Genomic DNA, 17,612 nt, shown 5'->3' with positions numbered 1-17,612 from the left:
TCAACAGGCCAACTTGTAACGAGACGATACGATCAAAGGACACCTGCCACATCGGTAACGTTATAAATGGTGCCGGATCGGTACAACGTTATAAAAGGTATCGGGATCGTACATCGTTATATATTGACTTAATTCTTTTTGAAAGAAATACTTTGTTTTATTGGTGTAAAAAAATAAATCACGTAAATATTCTTGAAATCAAAACAAATATAACTTTTTGAAATTTACCATGTTTATCAATGGAGAAAATTTTACTTTTTTTAACCTTTTTTGCTGATCGGACAATCTCCTCTTTTTAAATGTGAGTGAAAGGTGATGACATTGTATGACCATGAAATGTCTTAGCATATATAGTTTTTTTTATTAATATACTAGCAGTGCAGCCCGGCTTTGCTCAGGCCTTATGTACTGTTAATAACTAATATTAATATATTATATATATATGTATGTATAATTATTTATATATATTTATATATATATATATATATATATATATATATATATATATATATACTAGACTACCCATGACCCGTTGGGTCAGTATGTTATATTAGCTATGGAATTAATGTATGAGCGTAACACTTGTGACGTACAGAAAATAGTTGTTTTTTGACATAACAGAAACATTTCTATCAAGGTATATTAAAATGAAAAAAGAATATAGATAGATTTCTATGAGTTTATAATTGTTTAATCTTGAAAAAAAAAAAACTTACAGCCATTGAATTATAAGTGGTTTGCCATACTTATAGGTAAATGTGCACTGAACAGATACCATAATACTTAAAGTTAAATTCAAATTTTGAAATATCTATTGATTTAAACGTGAAAAAAAAAATTGGGTCGCTGAAAACGTACACAGTAAAACAATACATTGTAAAATAGATTTATTTGTAAGAAAATTGCGTTAAAATAACTTAAACGTAATATGGAAATGAACGATGTAAAAAAACTGCAGAAAGTATTAACAATTGTTTATTTGGATAATTTAAAACGCAAAAAAAAAATTAGGCCGCTGAAAACGTACACAGTAAAAAAAATATGTTGTCAAAAGGTCAAAGTTGATTTATTTGTGAGAAAATTGCGACAGTATAGTTGTAATATAGAATAGTTGAAAAACATCCCCTAAGGGGTCAGTCTGTTATATTAGCTATGGAATTAATGTATGAGCATGACACTTGAGACGTAAAGAAAATAGTTTTTTTGTGACATAACAAAACATTTCTATGAAAGTATATTAAAATGAAAAAAAGAATATAGATTTCTATGAGTCATTCTGTTTAGAGTAGTAGTAGGGAAAATATATGTCAACCAGTATTAGTAATAGTAGGATCAGGAAGAGGAGGCGTAATAGTAGTTTTAAAGAATAGAAGTAACAGTAGTAGCAAGAAGAGGAGGCATAGTAGTCGTAGGAGGAGGATATTGCGCAAGCAAACAACCAAGAATGACAGTTTTAGTATTATAATATATTATGGCTGAATCTTTCTGCCACACATCTGGCCACCCTCTCCACCCAGAATTTGGCAACAGTGGACAACAACTTAATATAGTCACCTGAATTGAGTTGGAGTCCATTTTTGAAGATTTCCGTTCACATTATGTTGCCTTTCCTTGAGAGTAGGAAGTGAATCTTGGATTCACTTTCTACAACCACGTATCTGTAGCAGCCGACACTCGTTACATCACAGGCAGGAGTTACTTTTCACGACTTGAGATTTGAAATCCATTTTCTCCCTGGCTTGTCCAATCACAAGCCAGCTCTCTATTACGTGACCAGACATTAGCCTGGGGTGAAAGCCTCAGGCTGAACGTGAATACTACAAGCTAGCTATGGTTCTCTTCTAACTCACATTTATTTCGAAGTGCCTTAACGAAATGAACATTGTATTGAAACGAACATTTTTTATCATGCTAACCAACACACACACACACACACACACAGACAGACAGACACACACACACACCACTTTCTTATTACGAGACACTAACCCTTTCCCCAGTCTCTACTATTGGATGCTCCTACATACGTATATACACTAAACACCTGTCTCTTTCTTTCTCCTTCAACAGTAATCTTTGTCTCCACACAAGGAACTCTTCACGACTACTATAAAAACGTGCGCGCATGAACAATGAACTCTCTTACTAACCCGTTTCTCTCTTGTGCACTCTACCAAAGCTACTAACGAAAATGACTGTTTATTAATACAAAATGAAACGTCCATCTCATTGTCCCATATTCTCTATAACTCTCGCTTCCCTTATTTTATTTTATCCTCACATTCCGTATGTGGTGTTTCTAACAAAAAGATAAGAATTGCTGCTTTCTTGGCCAGAATCTATTTCTCTAACACTTATCATTGGCAAGTTTTTGACTTTGAAGTAGTATTTTTGTTTTAGCTCCTTACATCAAGTGGCTTTAGACCTTTTATAGAGCGATTTTCCTTAAATAAAAATATCACAACTTAAGGAAAATTGATCTTTATAATACATAAAACTTTCAGCTAGCCACATGTTCTGTGCAACTAGTCCTGTGTGAGAAAAACCAGAGTGTCATTAACTCAATTTGGTGTTTAACTTTGAGAAATTTCTTGGCTTTCATAAGACAGTTTTCTTGGATATTCATGGTTAGTAGTTGCCCCTTGCAACTCTTGTAGGACGAATAATAGAGATTCGTGTTCAGCGCTTTCTACATGGTCGCCTCTCCGATGCCCATCTCCCTCACCTAGGCCTGTATTGCTATGCCTGAATCTTACCACACATTTATTTCTCAACTTCTTAATGAATTTCATTGTATGGAAACAGTCAGAATACCTGTTATGATCCTTCCTGCTACCTACTGTTTCTGCATCTCACAACCTTCAAAATATTCAAGAAGCACTGAGTTACAGCTGAGATTCCTAAATTTTTTAATCTGGCATAAATCATCATTCTAATATACCAGTATTTTCCAGTCATTCAGTCTCCAGATCTCAAAGAGAGTAAAAAGTTGACCTTGGGTTTACTTTTGACAGACTAGTAACTTTCACTTCTCTTATTTTGTTCCTTAGTCCTCACATTCCATGAGTAATATTTCTGACAAAGAGGGAAAATTTTTGTTTTTTGGGCGAGACTATCCATCTAATACTTATTGTTGGTTAGTTTTTGACCTTGAACTGGTATTTATTATTATTATTATTATTATTATTATTATTATTATTATTATTATTTTTATATCAAATGGTTTTATGCCTTGTTTGAAGCAATTTCTACAAAAAAAAACAAACACTTAGTCCACAGAAACAGATATCCACTGCACTTTACTTCTATTAAATACTTCAAATGCTTCTGAACTGAAATAATATAAAAAAAAACATAAAATTTTTCTTGAACACCCTTCACATTAGTTAACTCCATGATTCATAGTCCTTAGGGTAGGTCGAATTTTAACTTTATTTTTAAAATCAAATTATTTTTAGCATAGAAAATTGTGTGTTGCAAGATGTTTTACTTGCATCATTGTTTGAGGAAATAACATCAAATATTGTGAGTAAAAATGCACTGAAAAATACTCATTTTCGTAACACTTGACTTAGAATTTGGTTAGAAATTTTGATATTGAAACCAGGAAAGGTTACCAAAAAATAAAGCAAATAAAATATAACTAAAATTAAACGTTAAAAATATGATTTCCCTCATTTCCACCTACACAAAAATTACCCCATAAAAATTAGACCAGCCTTGTAAGTATATATTTGCATTTTAGATTATTATTATTATTATTATTATTTTTTTTTTATTATTATTATATTTTATTTTTTTCTGCAATCCTTACATTTTTTTTCTTAATTTTTATTCGATTTATCAAGAACGGTACTGATATTGCAATTAAAAAATATTCTTAAATGTATTTTCTACATTTATTTAACTCAAAGGTAGATTTTAATTTAAGTAACTTGTTTTGGATAACACTGGAATAATGAAAGAATTCATGACTGTTTTAAATTAATTTCTTAAAAAAAAAATAAAGCAAAAGACTTGAAGAAAAATATTTTGTATTATAATTATTTATGTTAAATTGCAACTTTCACAAGAATACAGTATTTATTAGTTTGACCTACACTAATGGCCAGCTTGGTGTGAAAGAAATAAAGGTAATGTGTAGACACAATGGTATGGAAAAAAAATGTCCGCTGAGGTCTTAGAATGCATCTAACAAGTCTTGTAAATGATGTTCATGACAATTAGTTCATGTGAACTGAAGATATAACAATATTCCAACTTGTCATAATTTACCATGCACATTGAAATGTTATTCCCAGTCAGTTGATGGTTGGAGATAGACATATTAAAAAAAATGTTCAATACGATAAAACTTTTTTGAGTGAAGCAATCTTTCTTTACTAAAAATTATCACTATATTTTACATGTGGAGTAAGGATTTCTTTCAATTTCAGTTTTTACAGAAAACTTGAACTCAGTGGCCATTTTCTTTCTAGGTTGCTGTGTCTACATATTGTAACCTAACCCCACGTGTGTGGCTCCTCGACATTGCCGACTCCCAATGTCGTGTACTGTGGATTTTTCGTTCGACTGTTCTTCTTATGGCCAGATCGTCCTTTTCCCATTGGCGACTGTCGATGAAAACACATGTGGTTCACAAAAATAGAAATATGAACAAAGAAAGGAAAAACACAAACGCCAATGTTCACATATAAATTGACTGTTGGACTTGTGAGTATGTGTGTGTCTTCTCCCCGTCCTATTGATGTTACATTCGTCTATCTCTATTTCATAGTCAACTCTAAAAATTGTCCACGACTCTATTTCACAGTCAACTCTATAACTGTTCAACTGTAGTCGTTATCAACTCCCATCCGTCGCCTAGCGCATCCAGATCTCAACTGTCACTGTCCAACTTCCATCCGCTGCGACGGGCATCTAGATGTCAACTAACTGTCCTCTCTACATTGTTATCACAGGCCACCCACCCTTCCCTGTTTTATCAGTAGGTTTCTATTGTTATGGTTGAATGTAGGATATTTCCGATTTCTTTGTTTATTCTAAGCTATTCCCTCTTCCTTTGTCTATTGTAGGATATTTCAGATTTCTTTGTTTATTCTAAGCTATTTCCTCTTCCTTTATCTATCCCCCTCCCCTCTTAGCACTTAGTGGCTCAAATCCACCTGAGGGCCACTTTATAGTATCACAACATTACCGGAACAAGAATTTTGAATGGGTAAAGCTTTTAACAATATTGATATTTGCTCAATTGAGAACTTATAAAATATTGATTTTAGTCAGACAGTGGGTCTAATGTTATGTTGGGAAACAATCATTTGGCTGGTGATAGGATAAAATTGAAATACAATTTACAGATGAAATCCTTGTTTATCTGGAACTTGAAACTTGAGGAAATCATGAATAAAATGAATATATAAAAAGAGAACATTGTTAAAAGATGTATTCCCATGATATGTGCTTTAGACTAACCTTGCAACATTGCATTAGTTACTTATATTTCTTCTACTTTTTCCCTCAATTCAAGACTGCTTACTGATCAATGAGGTATTTGACAGCATAGATGCAGCATTCTCCTTACATACTAATGTCCAAGTACATGTATTTAGTGATTTTAATATCTACCTCAGTAATTGGTTTCTTGAGTTAAATTATTGATTTGAATTGAACGATTACCTGATTTCAGATAGCTACACAGATGCAGTTGGTAGTAGCATATATAGCGTCTTATATCGGATTCCCTGACACAGTCACATCCCTGACCTATATCCCAGATTGTGAAGATCAACAAGCCTCATTTCTATATCTATTCTTAATTACAGTACCTTAAGATTGTGTGACAAACGTCCATAGACCATTCAGAAATGACAATCACTGAGTGATATTGGTAGACAAGATCCTTAGTTCTCAATCCCAAACAACTACCGCTCAGTCGGTACACAGCTCTAAAATATTGTCTAACATTCCACTTTCCACATAGCTCTTTAAAAACTTCTGAATGGAAAGACATACTACTATCCACCAAAACTTCTTCAACTGTCCCCCTTTTCATAAACACTTCTTCAACAACTCTTTTCACCTCTTCTGTTCTGGAGATCAAGTCTCCCAGTGTTTCAAGTCTATGTTTGATAAGCGTTTTCGCTGCCCCTCTCGTTCTTGATCTGCTTAACTCCTGACACCTCCGATTCAACTCATGATGCTACTGTCACTGAATCTATTCTAACATCCACTACCTCTAGGCCCCATTTTAAAACCAGATTAATGATCTTCATCACAGCATTGAGCTCTGTAACACTGATATGGGTGCTATCATCCTTTTTTCGCAGCCAAGCAGCATCTTTAGCAATTACACTTACTTCTAACAATACCCTTAATGCCAAATTGCTAGTGTTGCTCTATATTACCCCTTCATAGCTCTCTTTTATATACCATTCTCCTATTTAAGAGTCCATTTTTTTCACTTCTGCAATGACTTCCTGTATCATGAGCAACACTTCTTGGTCAATTGCAAAAAACTGCATCCAACTTCAGGGTAATGGCCAACTAATCTTCCGCATATCAAAAAAGTTCTCTCTTGGTTCACCCTTGGCTTTGAGGATCTTGTTTCCTCATTTTACCTTCCTGCCTTATTCCGCTGCAATCTCAATCCCAAAGCCATTTTGTTTTCCAATGATTCAGACGGTTTAGTTGTCAGTCTATGTTTTATATGGTCTCTCACCTTTTCTGCCATCAACTTAGTCTCGCCCATCAGTATATCATCGATATAAGAGCAGTTGGCTTTCTTAATCGCATCATCTTTGGTCAACACTGTCTTAAGAACTGCTGTCATAATTTTTTGGTGCAGAATTCAGACCAAATCCTAATTTGGTCAAACAATAAATCCTACCTTTATACTCGACCGATTGATACTGCTATAGTTTTTTGTCCACATGAATTTGAAGGTAGGCCAACTTTAGGTCCACGATTTTAGTTGCCCATTCCATTCTCCTTCACTCTCTCATAATTTCTCTGCACGTCAATTCCATCTTTGGTGTGGTAAGCTACATATTTGTTAAATTCTCAGAAATCCAACACTGGCCTTACTTTCTTCTTGATAGGTTGAACCACGGCCATGAATGGCAGAATTCCTTCCACCTTCCCTGACCATGGTATTAAGATTTCTTTTTCGATCCACCTTTCAAGTTCCTTCTCAAACTGTGACCCTATCTTTCCTTTTTTTGTAGCAGTTAAATCGGTTCATCAACACAGGCGGTTCTGCAATTCATCGCCACTCTACTGCCCATTTGTCACTATTAAAATAGGCTTGAAAATCTTTATCCTCAATCTGACATGGCCTGGGTTTCATTGGTTGAATAGCACATTCTCAGTACACACTGGTTGCCAAACTTCACCTGATCTTTAGCAATAGTAGCTCCTCCAAGTCGGTTTATCAAATCTAGGCTCAATACCACATCGAGTCCCACAATAAGCTTATTCAGCACAATCATTCTGAGTCGCAGCAGTCTAATTCTCACCACAATCTCAGCATTGGCCTCTCCACAACACTCTACCTCTCTGCCATCTACTGCTCTAATATTACTGGTTCCATTCCAAAAGTCAGCGACACTTGTAGCAACAAGCATAGTGGTACAACTGATATCCAGAAGGGATCGAGCCCTCTTTCCATTAACAGTGATCACTATCTGTGGCAACAAACCCTTTTACACTTTTCCAGTATTAAAAGAGTGACTACTGATTCAATGGCACCCCTTTACTCGTTTCCTGGCATAGAAGAGCAATCCTTGCTAATGTTCCGAATCTGGCTGCACTGAAAGCAGATAATGCTTGGTTGCGGCTCTCTGTAGTCTCTCATCAGGTGGGGTCATTGATATCTGAAGTATTTATACTGTTACATGTCGATGCTTGGTACAAATATACCATAACTGTCATGTACGGCACAAATATAACATATCATACACCTTCTCTAATGGTGTCCAATGAGCAACGTCGCCAAATTCGGCTGTTCTGGATTCTGGTTGGTCACCCAGCATCTGGCGGTCACTCTGATGAAGACCCTGAATGTTGAAAGGTCCTGTCCGATGACTCACCACCTCCCCACGTTGTGTTAAGATCAAAGGGGCAAATTGCACGGCACTGGTCATCAAGGTCTGGGTCGCTGGTGAAAAAGGGTCATTTCAGCCAAAAGAAGAAAAAGAAATACCCAACGCCTTGGTTTGAATAAAACAATAATTATTAGTTAAAAAGGAAACCAGATACATTTCCACAAGTCATTTAAAAACAGGTCTGAAGGAGTTTAGTTGGCAAAGTCTGGGCGATTTCACATCTCAATTCTAAGTTCTACGGTTAGTCCATTAGTAGCAGGGGACCCTGGCGGGGGGGGGGGGAGGGGGGAGCAGGCATCATAAAATTTCCCTGCGACCATCGTCTGTTTTCTCCGGCGAACATTGGCCGTAAAACTCTCTCTAACTTGGCAACTGCTGTCCTTTATACAAATGGGTAAGCAAATTACAGGTTAACCTTTGATATGTTTTGTCACTATTTACAAAACTTCTCAACTTTGCTCTTTGAGAATTTAGATGCGTGATTCGCACAAAGTTAAGTTGGTTGTTTTATGTTGAATCACGACAGAGTCACTGGTGATTACGGCATGCTGGCTCAACTTGACTGTGATTAGTTTTTGGCGTGCAGTGCCCTTTTTATAGGTAAAAGACCGGCTCCCAGCAAAAGCTTTTAGAGAAATATTTTTGAAATTCGCTTTCTTCAAATGCCGATTGGATAAAAAGTCAAGGCCTCTGTTATGTGAGCTGCTTTCAACTATGTTGGTGCGAAAAGACAGACTTTTAGTTTTGTGCTCGTGGAAATTGCGTGGGTGTAGATAACAGATGTACGTGCAACTGGAACGCTCCTGGTTTAGCCACTTTTAATGTTTGCACAACGTCACTACATAGGAGTGTTGTTTTAAAGCGTCGATAATGTAAACACGATTTTTGTCTCGCATTTTCATTCTTTTAGTATGCTGTAAAAATTAAAAAAAAATATTTGTAGTTTATTTGAAACTTCTTTTAAATGGTAAAAAAGTAAGGACGATAATATTAAATTACAGTTACATTGTGTTATATATGGGGGGGGGGTAAAACTGTGGCGCGCGTTGGAAGTATATAACGTTTACTTTCGCTCAATTTTAAATATATATTATCTTTGGTACTTGTGCATGTGCCCTTTTGCCACCGTGCTGAAATAATAACATTATTTTGACAGCCATTCTTAACATGGGGAGGGGAGGGTGTTTTATAACTATTCTGCGCTTCCACCTCACAATTTAATAATAAAAAAAAGATATTGTGAAGCTTGAATTTATTCTGAAAAAGCTATCTAAAAATAGCGCGATGGCAAAAGTGCATAAGCACCTTATCTTTAAATATTTTTTATTTTCATTTGTTTTTGTTTTGTTAAGCTCAGCAAATTCCAACAGTCACCTCCAGGAATGTCTTTGGCGTAAAAAAAAAAAGAAAAAAGAAAAGAAAATTGGCAATATCATCTACTGGATTTGTATTTATTTATTATGTGCTTTAAATTTGAAATATTCAATATTTTTTTAACTGTTAAGTTATGATTCGTTAATTTCTCTGAAACTATTCATAGCTTTGGAACTATGTTTTTTTTTTTTTTTTTTTGTTTTTGAAGAACTTTTTTTCATCAAGGGACGAAAATTAGGCTATCACCGTCTAGTTCCGCTTCAGGTTATTGCTGATTCGGTGATTGAAATCAGTTAATATACCAGATTGACAGACATATGATAAAATTCGATAATTTGACAAATTCTACTTTTACTTGTAATTATTGGATTCGAAAAAGTTGTCAAAAAACAAATAAATGTTATCAAAAGCAAGATAAGTTACTTTTCTACCTAACTGGATAATTTTCTAGAGTTTTTTTTATTTAATGTAACATGTTTATTCAGCTCGAAAAACATACAGTGTTTACCGATGTATTTGAAAAATTAAAATGGCGCCCGACTCTCTCTTTGAGATGGTAGTTTGGGAAAAGGAGTTAAAAAAAAGATGCAAAATATTGTTAAAAACCCACCGAATATATGTCAACCTTTACGGTAACATATATATTGAGCGAGTTTCTAAGTATTTTGTTTAGTTTTTTTTATTTATTTATAACTCCTTTTCCCAAACTTACCGTCTCAAAGAGAGAGACGGGCGTCATTTTAAATTTTCCAATACATTGGTAAACAGTAAACACTGTATGTTTTTCGAGCTGAATAAACATGTTACATTAAATAAAACACTAGAAAATTATCCAGCTTGGTAGAAAAATAAAATAACTTATCTTGCCTTTGATAACATTTATTGGGTTTGTATTACTGTACACATAGATTCGAAAAAGTTGTCAAAAAACAAATATATAACAAATAAATGTTATCAAAGGCAAGATACGTTACGGTACTGGTAGCGGTTTTAGTTCCATGCCGAAGACCATAAAAAAACTGAGTTCTCTCTCTCCCTACGCATGCGCAAAGAACATGTTCTAGTTGCCATAGTAACTAAACGATCATGAATTTTTATCGACTTTTTTTATAAGTTTTACTGTTTATGAATATTGAAATAAATGAAATTACTAAACATTTATTAGTAATAATTTCTTTTTTATATTTACATTTTATATTTACATTTTTTTTAAATGAAAAGAAAAAGTCGATAAAAGTGAGACATAAACAGTAAAACGTCGTCATTTAAAAAGAAAATGCTATTAAAAAAACAAAAAGCCGATAAAAGTGAGAAAACATGTTCTTTGCGCATGCGTAGGGAGAGGGAGAACTCAGTTTTTTTTTATGGTGTGGAACTAAAACCGCTACCAGTACCTAAGTTACTTTTACACCAAATTGGATATATTTTTTGTGTTTTTATTCAATGTAACATGTTTATTCAGCTCGAAAAACATGCAGTGTTTACTGATGTATTGGAAAATTCAAAATGGCGCCCGACTCTCTCTTTAACAAGGTAAGTTTGGGAAAAGGTTTTATAAATAATAAACTTGACAAAATACTATTAAAAAACCACCGAATATATGTCAACTTATGTCACGGTAACATATATTGAGCGAATTTCTAACAGTATTGTCTAGTTTATTATTTATAACACCTTTTCCCGAACTTACCGTGTTAAAGAGACAGTCGGGCGCCATTTTGAATTTTCCAATACATCAGTAAACACTGTATGCCTTTCGAGTTGATTAAAAATGTTACATTGAATAAAAACACGAAAATTATATCCTGTTTGGTAGAAAAGTAACTTATCTTGCCTTTGATAACATTTATTTGTTATATATTTATTTTTTGACAACTTTTTCGAATCTATGTGTCCCATACTTACGAAACTATTTAAGCGCTGCCTTAAGGAGAAGTGCTTTCCGACTCCCTGGAAGACCTCATCTGTTTGCCCTGTATTTAAGAATTCAGGTGATAAGTCATCTCCCTTTCAGTACAGACCAATAAGTCTCCTGTGTATTATGAGTAAGTTGCTGGAATCCATATTAAATAGAGAAATAGTCAACCACCTCAGCAGGAATAACCTTCTTAGTGACACACAATATGGTTTCCGCTCTGCAAGATCTACCGCAGATGTGCTGACGGTTATATCCCACAGGATTAGTGAATCTCTTGACAAAGGCTTCCTTTCTAGGGCAATTGCTCTTGACATATCAAAGGCCTTCGACAAGGTATGGCATAAGGGTCTACTTCACAAGATTTCCAGCTACGGTATCACTGGAAATGTTTTCTCTATCATTAAATCATTTCTCTCCGATAGGCTCATAAGAGTAGTGGTAGATGGACAAAAATCGGAGGCCTGCAATATAAATGCTGGAGTCCCTCAGGGGTCAATCCTGGGCCCAACTCTCTTCCTGATCTACATCAATGACCTCCCTAAACACATACTTAAATCATTCGTTGACATCTATGCTGATGACACGACCATCTACGGCAACACATCAAAGGCTGTAAATGACAAAGTTCTCTCTGATTCTCTCTCCTCTGATCTCGAATGCGTGGTTCAGTGGGGGAAGATGTGGCTGGTTACCTTTAATGCATCCAAAACCAAACTCCTATCCTTACATCATCAACGCTCTGATCCCCATCTGGCATCAATTGTGATGGATGGCTCTCATCTGGGTGAGGCCCCGTGTTTTGACAAGCTTCTGGGCTTGACCTTTACTCCTGATCTGAAATGGAACACGTACATCAAGTCTGTTGCCAAGGTCGCTGGAAAGATGGTGGGATTCTTCTACCGCTCCAGAAGATATCTCACTACTGATGCAATTCTCTATCTGTATAAAAGCCAAGTACGTCCAAGGATGGAATACTGTTGCCAAATCTGGGCAGAAGCTGCTAAAAACAGCCTATCCTGCCTTGACAGAGTACAAAATAGACTTTGTGGCTTAGTGGGGGATGCCCTTTTCTCTACCCTGCAACCTCTCTCCCACAGAAGAGACGTTGCGAGCCTATCCTTGTTTTATCGTTATTTCCATGGCAGGTGCTCGTCTGAACTCCAATCTCTGGTTCCCCCTCGCCAATCTTTCACGAAAAACACCCGTCTAGCTAAATCCACTGTGAAAAATTTCCCCCACTCTATATCTGTGCCTAAATCAAAACGCGGATTCCATGAACAAAGCTTCTTTCTTAGAACTGCACGCCTGTGGAACTCTGTTCCGTCTGTCTGCTTCCCACCGGACTACAACTTGGATGTCTTCAAATCCAACGTTAACAAATTCCTAATGATTGAAACGCCCCCTTAAGTAAACACTTCATCAAATTTCCACACTAACGTAATGTACTTGCAATAACCCTTATCCCTGAGTGGCTTCCGGGCCTTGATAAGTGGTGATCAGTGATCACTGTGTAAAAAAAAAAAAAAGTAATACAAACCCCATTTATTTGTTTTTTTTTTTTTACAACTTTTTCGAATTTATGTGTACAAACCCTAATTATTTTTCTAATGGATAATTTTTCATAATTCATACTAATTTCGCCATGACACGTAAGTAGGTAAAGTTTTCACATGAAATGCCTTGCACCAATCGAATATACAAGTTTCAACAAGTCGATAAAGTGAAGCCGCTAAAGACACAGATCTCTTTCTGTCTCCTGTCTGTCTGTCTGTCTCTCTCTCTCTCTCTCAAGTAAAGCCGCTTAGAACATTTACAAATTCTATCTCACGCACATATAAGATTAAAATACAAATAAACTTTTCAGTTTTATGTATTTTATTTAAAGCAAATAATTAATATACATTATCCCAATCAGGTAAGATCATTATTTGATGATGTAAAAAATAAATAAATAAATAATAATAATAATAATAATAATAATAATAATAAAATAATGCCTCATTGTCATAAGCGGTATTGTTTTCTGCCAATCTCCCTTTTCGATGGATCGGAGCAAAACCTCAAGTCGGTTCTTTTATTATTATTATTATTATTATTATTCACAATTTTTCTTTTTGCTTGAAAATCTCTTTGCCCCCCACAATCTCTCTCTGACTTTTTCTTCTCGTAAAATATTTGGGTCAACTTGTATTTCCTTGTATAGAGAAAAACTGAATAAGAAGGAAAAACGATGTCGATTGTGTATTTTCAATGTCCAACTTAATTTCCCTTTGCAGGACGAAAAACTTTAAATACGATTTTTTTTTTAAAACGAAAATGCCTAAAAAACAAACAAACAAAAAATGCAAATAAATTAACTGTGTTTTGCTTCTTTTGTAGAAAAAGAAAAATATCAACAAACGTCAAATTTGCATTGTTGGTTAAAACTAAAAAAAATAAATAATAAATAAATAGAAAATGAAAACAACAGCAAAAAAAGCATCCGATTTTTTTGGTCACAACTTAGGAAAGAGAATCTCGATGGAGAAATTATAAATACGTAGACAAAATTAATTATATTTATTATCATTCTACTTTTTTTTTTTTTTTTTTTTAAGTAAACCCGTTATTGTTTTTATGACTTGATTAAAAGAAATGTTTTTATACCGAGTAACCTCGCCCCCCCTTTTTTTTGTACTGAGTAACCTCCCTCATTCTTTAAGGGGTTTTTTAGGCAAAAATTATTCAACGTTTTTCTCTATTTAAAGGAAATCAAGCCAGTTTATTTATGAAACATAATTATTGACAACCTTTACTTTAAATTTTCTTTGGTAAAAGTTTTTGAAATTAAATTATTTTTGTGTACTTTTTATGCAAACGTGAGTATATTTATTCTAGTTCTTGTCCAAAATTCCCCCTATACTTTATTCAAAAATTTTTAAAAATAAAATTTCCAAATTCTGCTTTTAATCCTTTTTAAACTTTTTAAACAATTTCCTTTTATAAATAAATTTTTTAAAAATAAATTTTATAATTAATAAAATAACAATGAAGTTAAAAAGAATTAATTAGAAAATAACGCTGTTTATTTTTTTCTAATCTTTTTTTTTTTTTTTTTTTTTTTTAATTGTAGAGTAGGTTTTTCCTTCTGTGAATGGGAAGAACTGTTAATGAAACCAAAGAGAAGCCAACATGTCTTTCACCGAGATGTTACATTGCAAATTTGCCTTTGGTGGCACGTTCGCCCAACGAGAACTCTTGGAAGCTATTTCATACGATGATGTCGATAAAGTCCGACGTTACATCAAAGAAAAAAACGTTTGTCCGTGTTTTGTCATTGAGGGATTTAGCCCAATATGCGTCGCCTCGGAACGGGGTAACATTGATATATTGAACATGTTGGTTGAGGCCAATTGCGATGTGGCTCAACCAGATTTTACCGACCACATTTGGTTTCGTCGACCCATCCACATTGCTGCTGCCAAAGGACACTTAAATTACGTGCAGGCCTTGATACAATTTGGAGTCGATGTCGACTGCAGGGATGGTGACGACAAAACCGCCTTACATTGGGCTTCAACGCACGGCCATTTTCAGATCGCAGAATATCTGATTGGTAAAGGAGCCAGCGTGAACATTGCCCAAATGGATTGCTTCACGCCGTTACATGCCGCTACCTGTTTGGGACATATTAACATCTGCGAGTTACTGATCCGGTGTGGCGCTAAAGTCAATATGGTGGATCGGGATGGCTGGGCTGCCATTCATACTTCAACCTGCTATGGATACATAAAAGTTGTCGAGATGCTGATCAACGTTGGAGCTGATATTAATCAGACGACAAATGACAACGAAACTGCTCTTCACATTGCTGCTAGTTGTGGACATCTGGATATTGTGAAACTCTTGGTCGGCTGCGGCATCAACGTTGTCGATCAGACTCTTCACGGCTTCACAGCGTTTCACCTGGCCGTTTATCACAATAGATATGAAGTGGCCAAGTACCTAATCACAGAAAATGCGATGCTAAACACAAAAAACAATGCAGGACACTCGCCTTTGTACACTGTGATGCTGCGTGCGGATGTACGCATGGTTAAACTCCTTGTTTATTCAGGATATGATGTGAACTCTGAAACTTGGTTACATTTGAAAACTCCACCTTTCAAGATGGGTTCTCATGATGATGTTTTAAAGTGGCTTTTAGAGTTATTTATGACGCCAAAATCTTTGAAAGATATCTGTATTTTGACTATCCGTCAGCAACTCGGCCGAAGACTGCGAAACGTGCAGGAGGTGAACCTGCCAGAACGTTTAAAAAAATTAATTTTGTTTGATTTTCTCAGGTAATGCCGTTTCTGGTGTTTAGACTGAGTAGAACATCTCTGTGGAGGCTTTGACGAGACTATGGTGTTTATGTAGCTTAGTCATCTTTTAAACGAACGCATTTCAGGTGAAAACATTACGTACTTACGTGCCATGTTGAAATTAGTATAAATTACAAAATATTATCAGATGTGCTAGATGTATATTTAACAAAAATCATTCACAATAACGTTCTGTTTAAAAATAGCAGACCCTCAATGGAGATGAATCAGTGTGTTATGCTGAATTGGTTGCACAACTCTTCTGCATTAAAACATAAAACTCGATAATTCAGTCAATTCTATTTTTACTTGTAATTATTTTTGTACTGGATCATTTTTTGTAATTTATACTAATTTCCATATGACATGTATGTGGTAATGTTTTCACCTGAAATGCGTTGGATTGAAAAATTACCAATCTACACAAGCATCGAAACTACAATTGATTTGGACTAAAGAGAGACGTGTTCACATGCACATTGTTGTATACATTCTTGCATTGGAGGTGGGGGGAATTTAAAATATTTCATATGCATATATAGACACACATGCTTTTCTATTTCATTCTTTCAACAAAAATAGCTGCACATATACTCTTACACATGTAATAAAATATTTGGTTTTATTCAGAATTCAACCTCTTTAAACCAGAAAAAAAAAGTACAGAAAAATCTTTGATGTATGTACCTGTCATGGAACGAAAATGCCATATTCCAAAAATTACGTAAATTGATCAAGTAGATTTTTTTTAATAAAGAAAAAAAAGTTTCACGACTTTTAGCAATTAATACTATATAGTAATCATTACAAGGCTGGTTTTAAAATCTCTATAGTTCAAATTGAGTTGTCTCCCTTTATTAAATATGGCAATCAAGACAAGCCATTCTTGCTTTATCACAAAATTTGATTTTCTTAATTATAAAAAAAACTACTTCATTAATTTATATGATTTTTGGAATGTGGCATTTTCTTCCCTGATAGGTATTTTGATTCCGTGATAACAGATTTTTCTGTATTTTATTTTGTTTAATTAGACTGAATTCTGAACTTGCACCAAATATTTCTACCAAATATTTACTTCATCTACAATATTACATATATATTGATACACACAGTTTTATTAGTTGCTATATTCATAAGGAGAAGTTGCTTAATATCAGTGATAAAGCAAACATAGGTGCAAGTTTGTCTTAGCCAATTAAAATGCCAAATGTTATCTCTCTCCAAATTTAGATCTATCTATATATAATTCTGGTATTTTTACAGTTTACGGACTGTGCTGAACCATTAATGTTATTTAGAAAGTCATTCTTAATACAAGGGAAAGCTTTTTTTTTTTTTCTTTTTTAACTATTCTGTACTTTCACCTATTAATTTAATAAATAAAAAATACTGTAAAAATCAAATTTAACTAAAAAATTCTATCTAAAAAATAGCAAAGTCCGTAAACTGCATAACTACCATAATTCACTAAGTTACAGCACACCCTACTGATACATTACACTAGGTTTCATGCCTCAAAGAAGAAAATCCCCGGATGTATTTTTTAAGAATAGTTTTCTAAATAACAATATTTAAGAACTAAGCAATAACACAAACACCTGACAGTTGCCTTTTAGGTGACATGAAACGCAATGTAATGTTATCTCTGAGGGGTGTGTTATGACTGTATTAATTTCTGACATTGTGTATTCTTTAATATATTTAAATACCATTTCATTGACTCTTAAAGCAATGTTTCTATTCTCATTGTGGAATTTCAAAACAAATCTAATATATATTACTATTTAATGTTATATACTTATATTATCAAATATGCTATTTGTTTCAGTATATACCTTAACAATTCTCAATACATGAACAGAGCTTGTA

General features: G+C 34.4%; 1 protein-coding gene across 1 annotated transcript; it reads left to right on the top strand.

Moving 5' to 3' along the window:
* Positions 1–13,384: 13,384 nt before the first annotated feature.
* On the top strand, positions 13,385–17,207 carry LOC145279726 (uncharacterized). The gene is made up of 2 exons (XM_080131015.1): positions 13,385–13,458; positions 14,507–17,207. Exon 2 carries the CDS (start codon positions 14,566–14,568, stop codon positions 15,721–15,723), a length of 1,158 nt encoding a protein of 385 aa, XP_079987141.1. The 5' UTR covers positions 13,385–13,458; positions 14,507–14,565; the 3' UTR covers positions 15,724–17,207.
* Positions 17,208–17,612: the final 405 nt, after the last annotated feature.

Source organism: Euprymna scolopes, chromosome 7 (genome assembly GCF_053919585.1).
Source record: "Euprymna scolopes isolate OS-2025 chromosome 7, ASM5391958v1, whole genome shotgun sequence".
NCBI classification, from domain to species: Eukaryota; Metazoa; Mollusca; class Cephalopoda; order Sepiida; family Sepiolidae; genus Euprymna; species Euprymna scolopes.
Note: the sequence above shows the minus strand (reverse complement) of the source record. Positions and strands in the feature narration are given on the sequence as shown.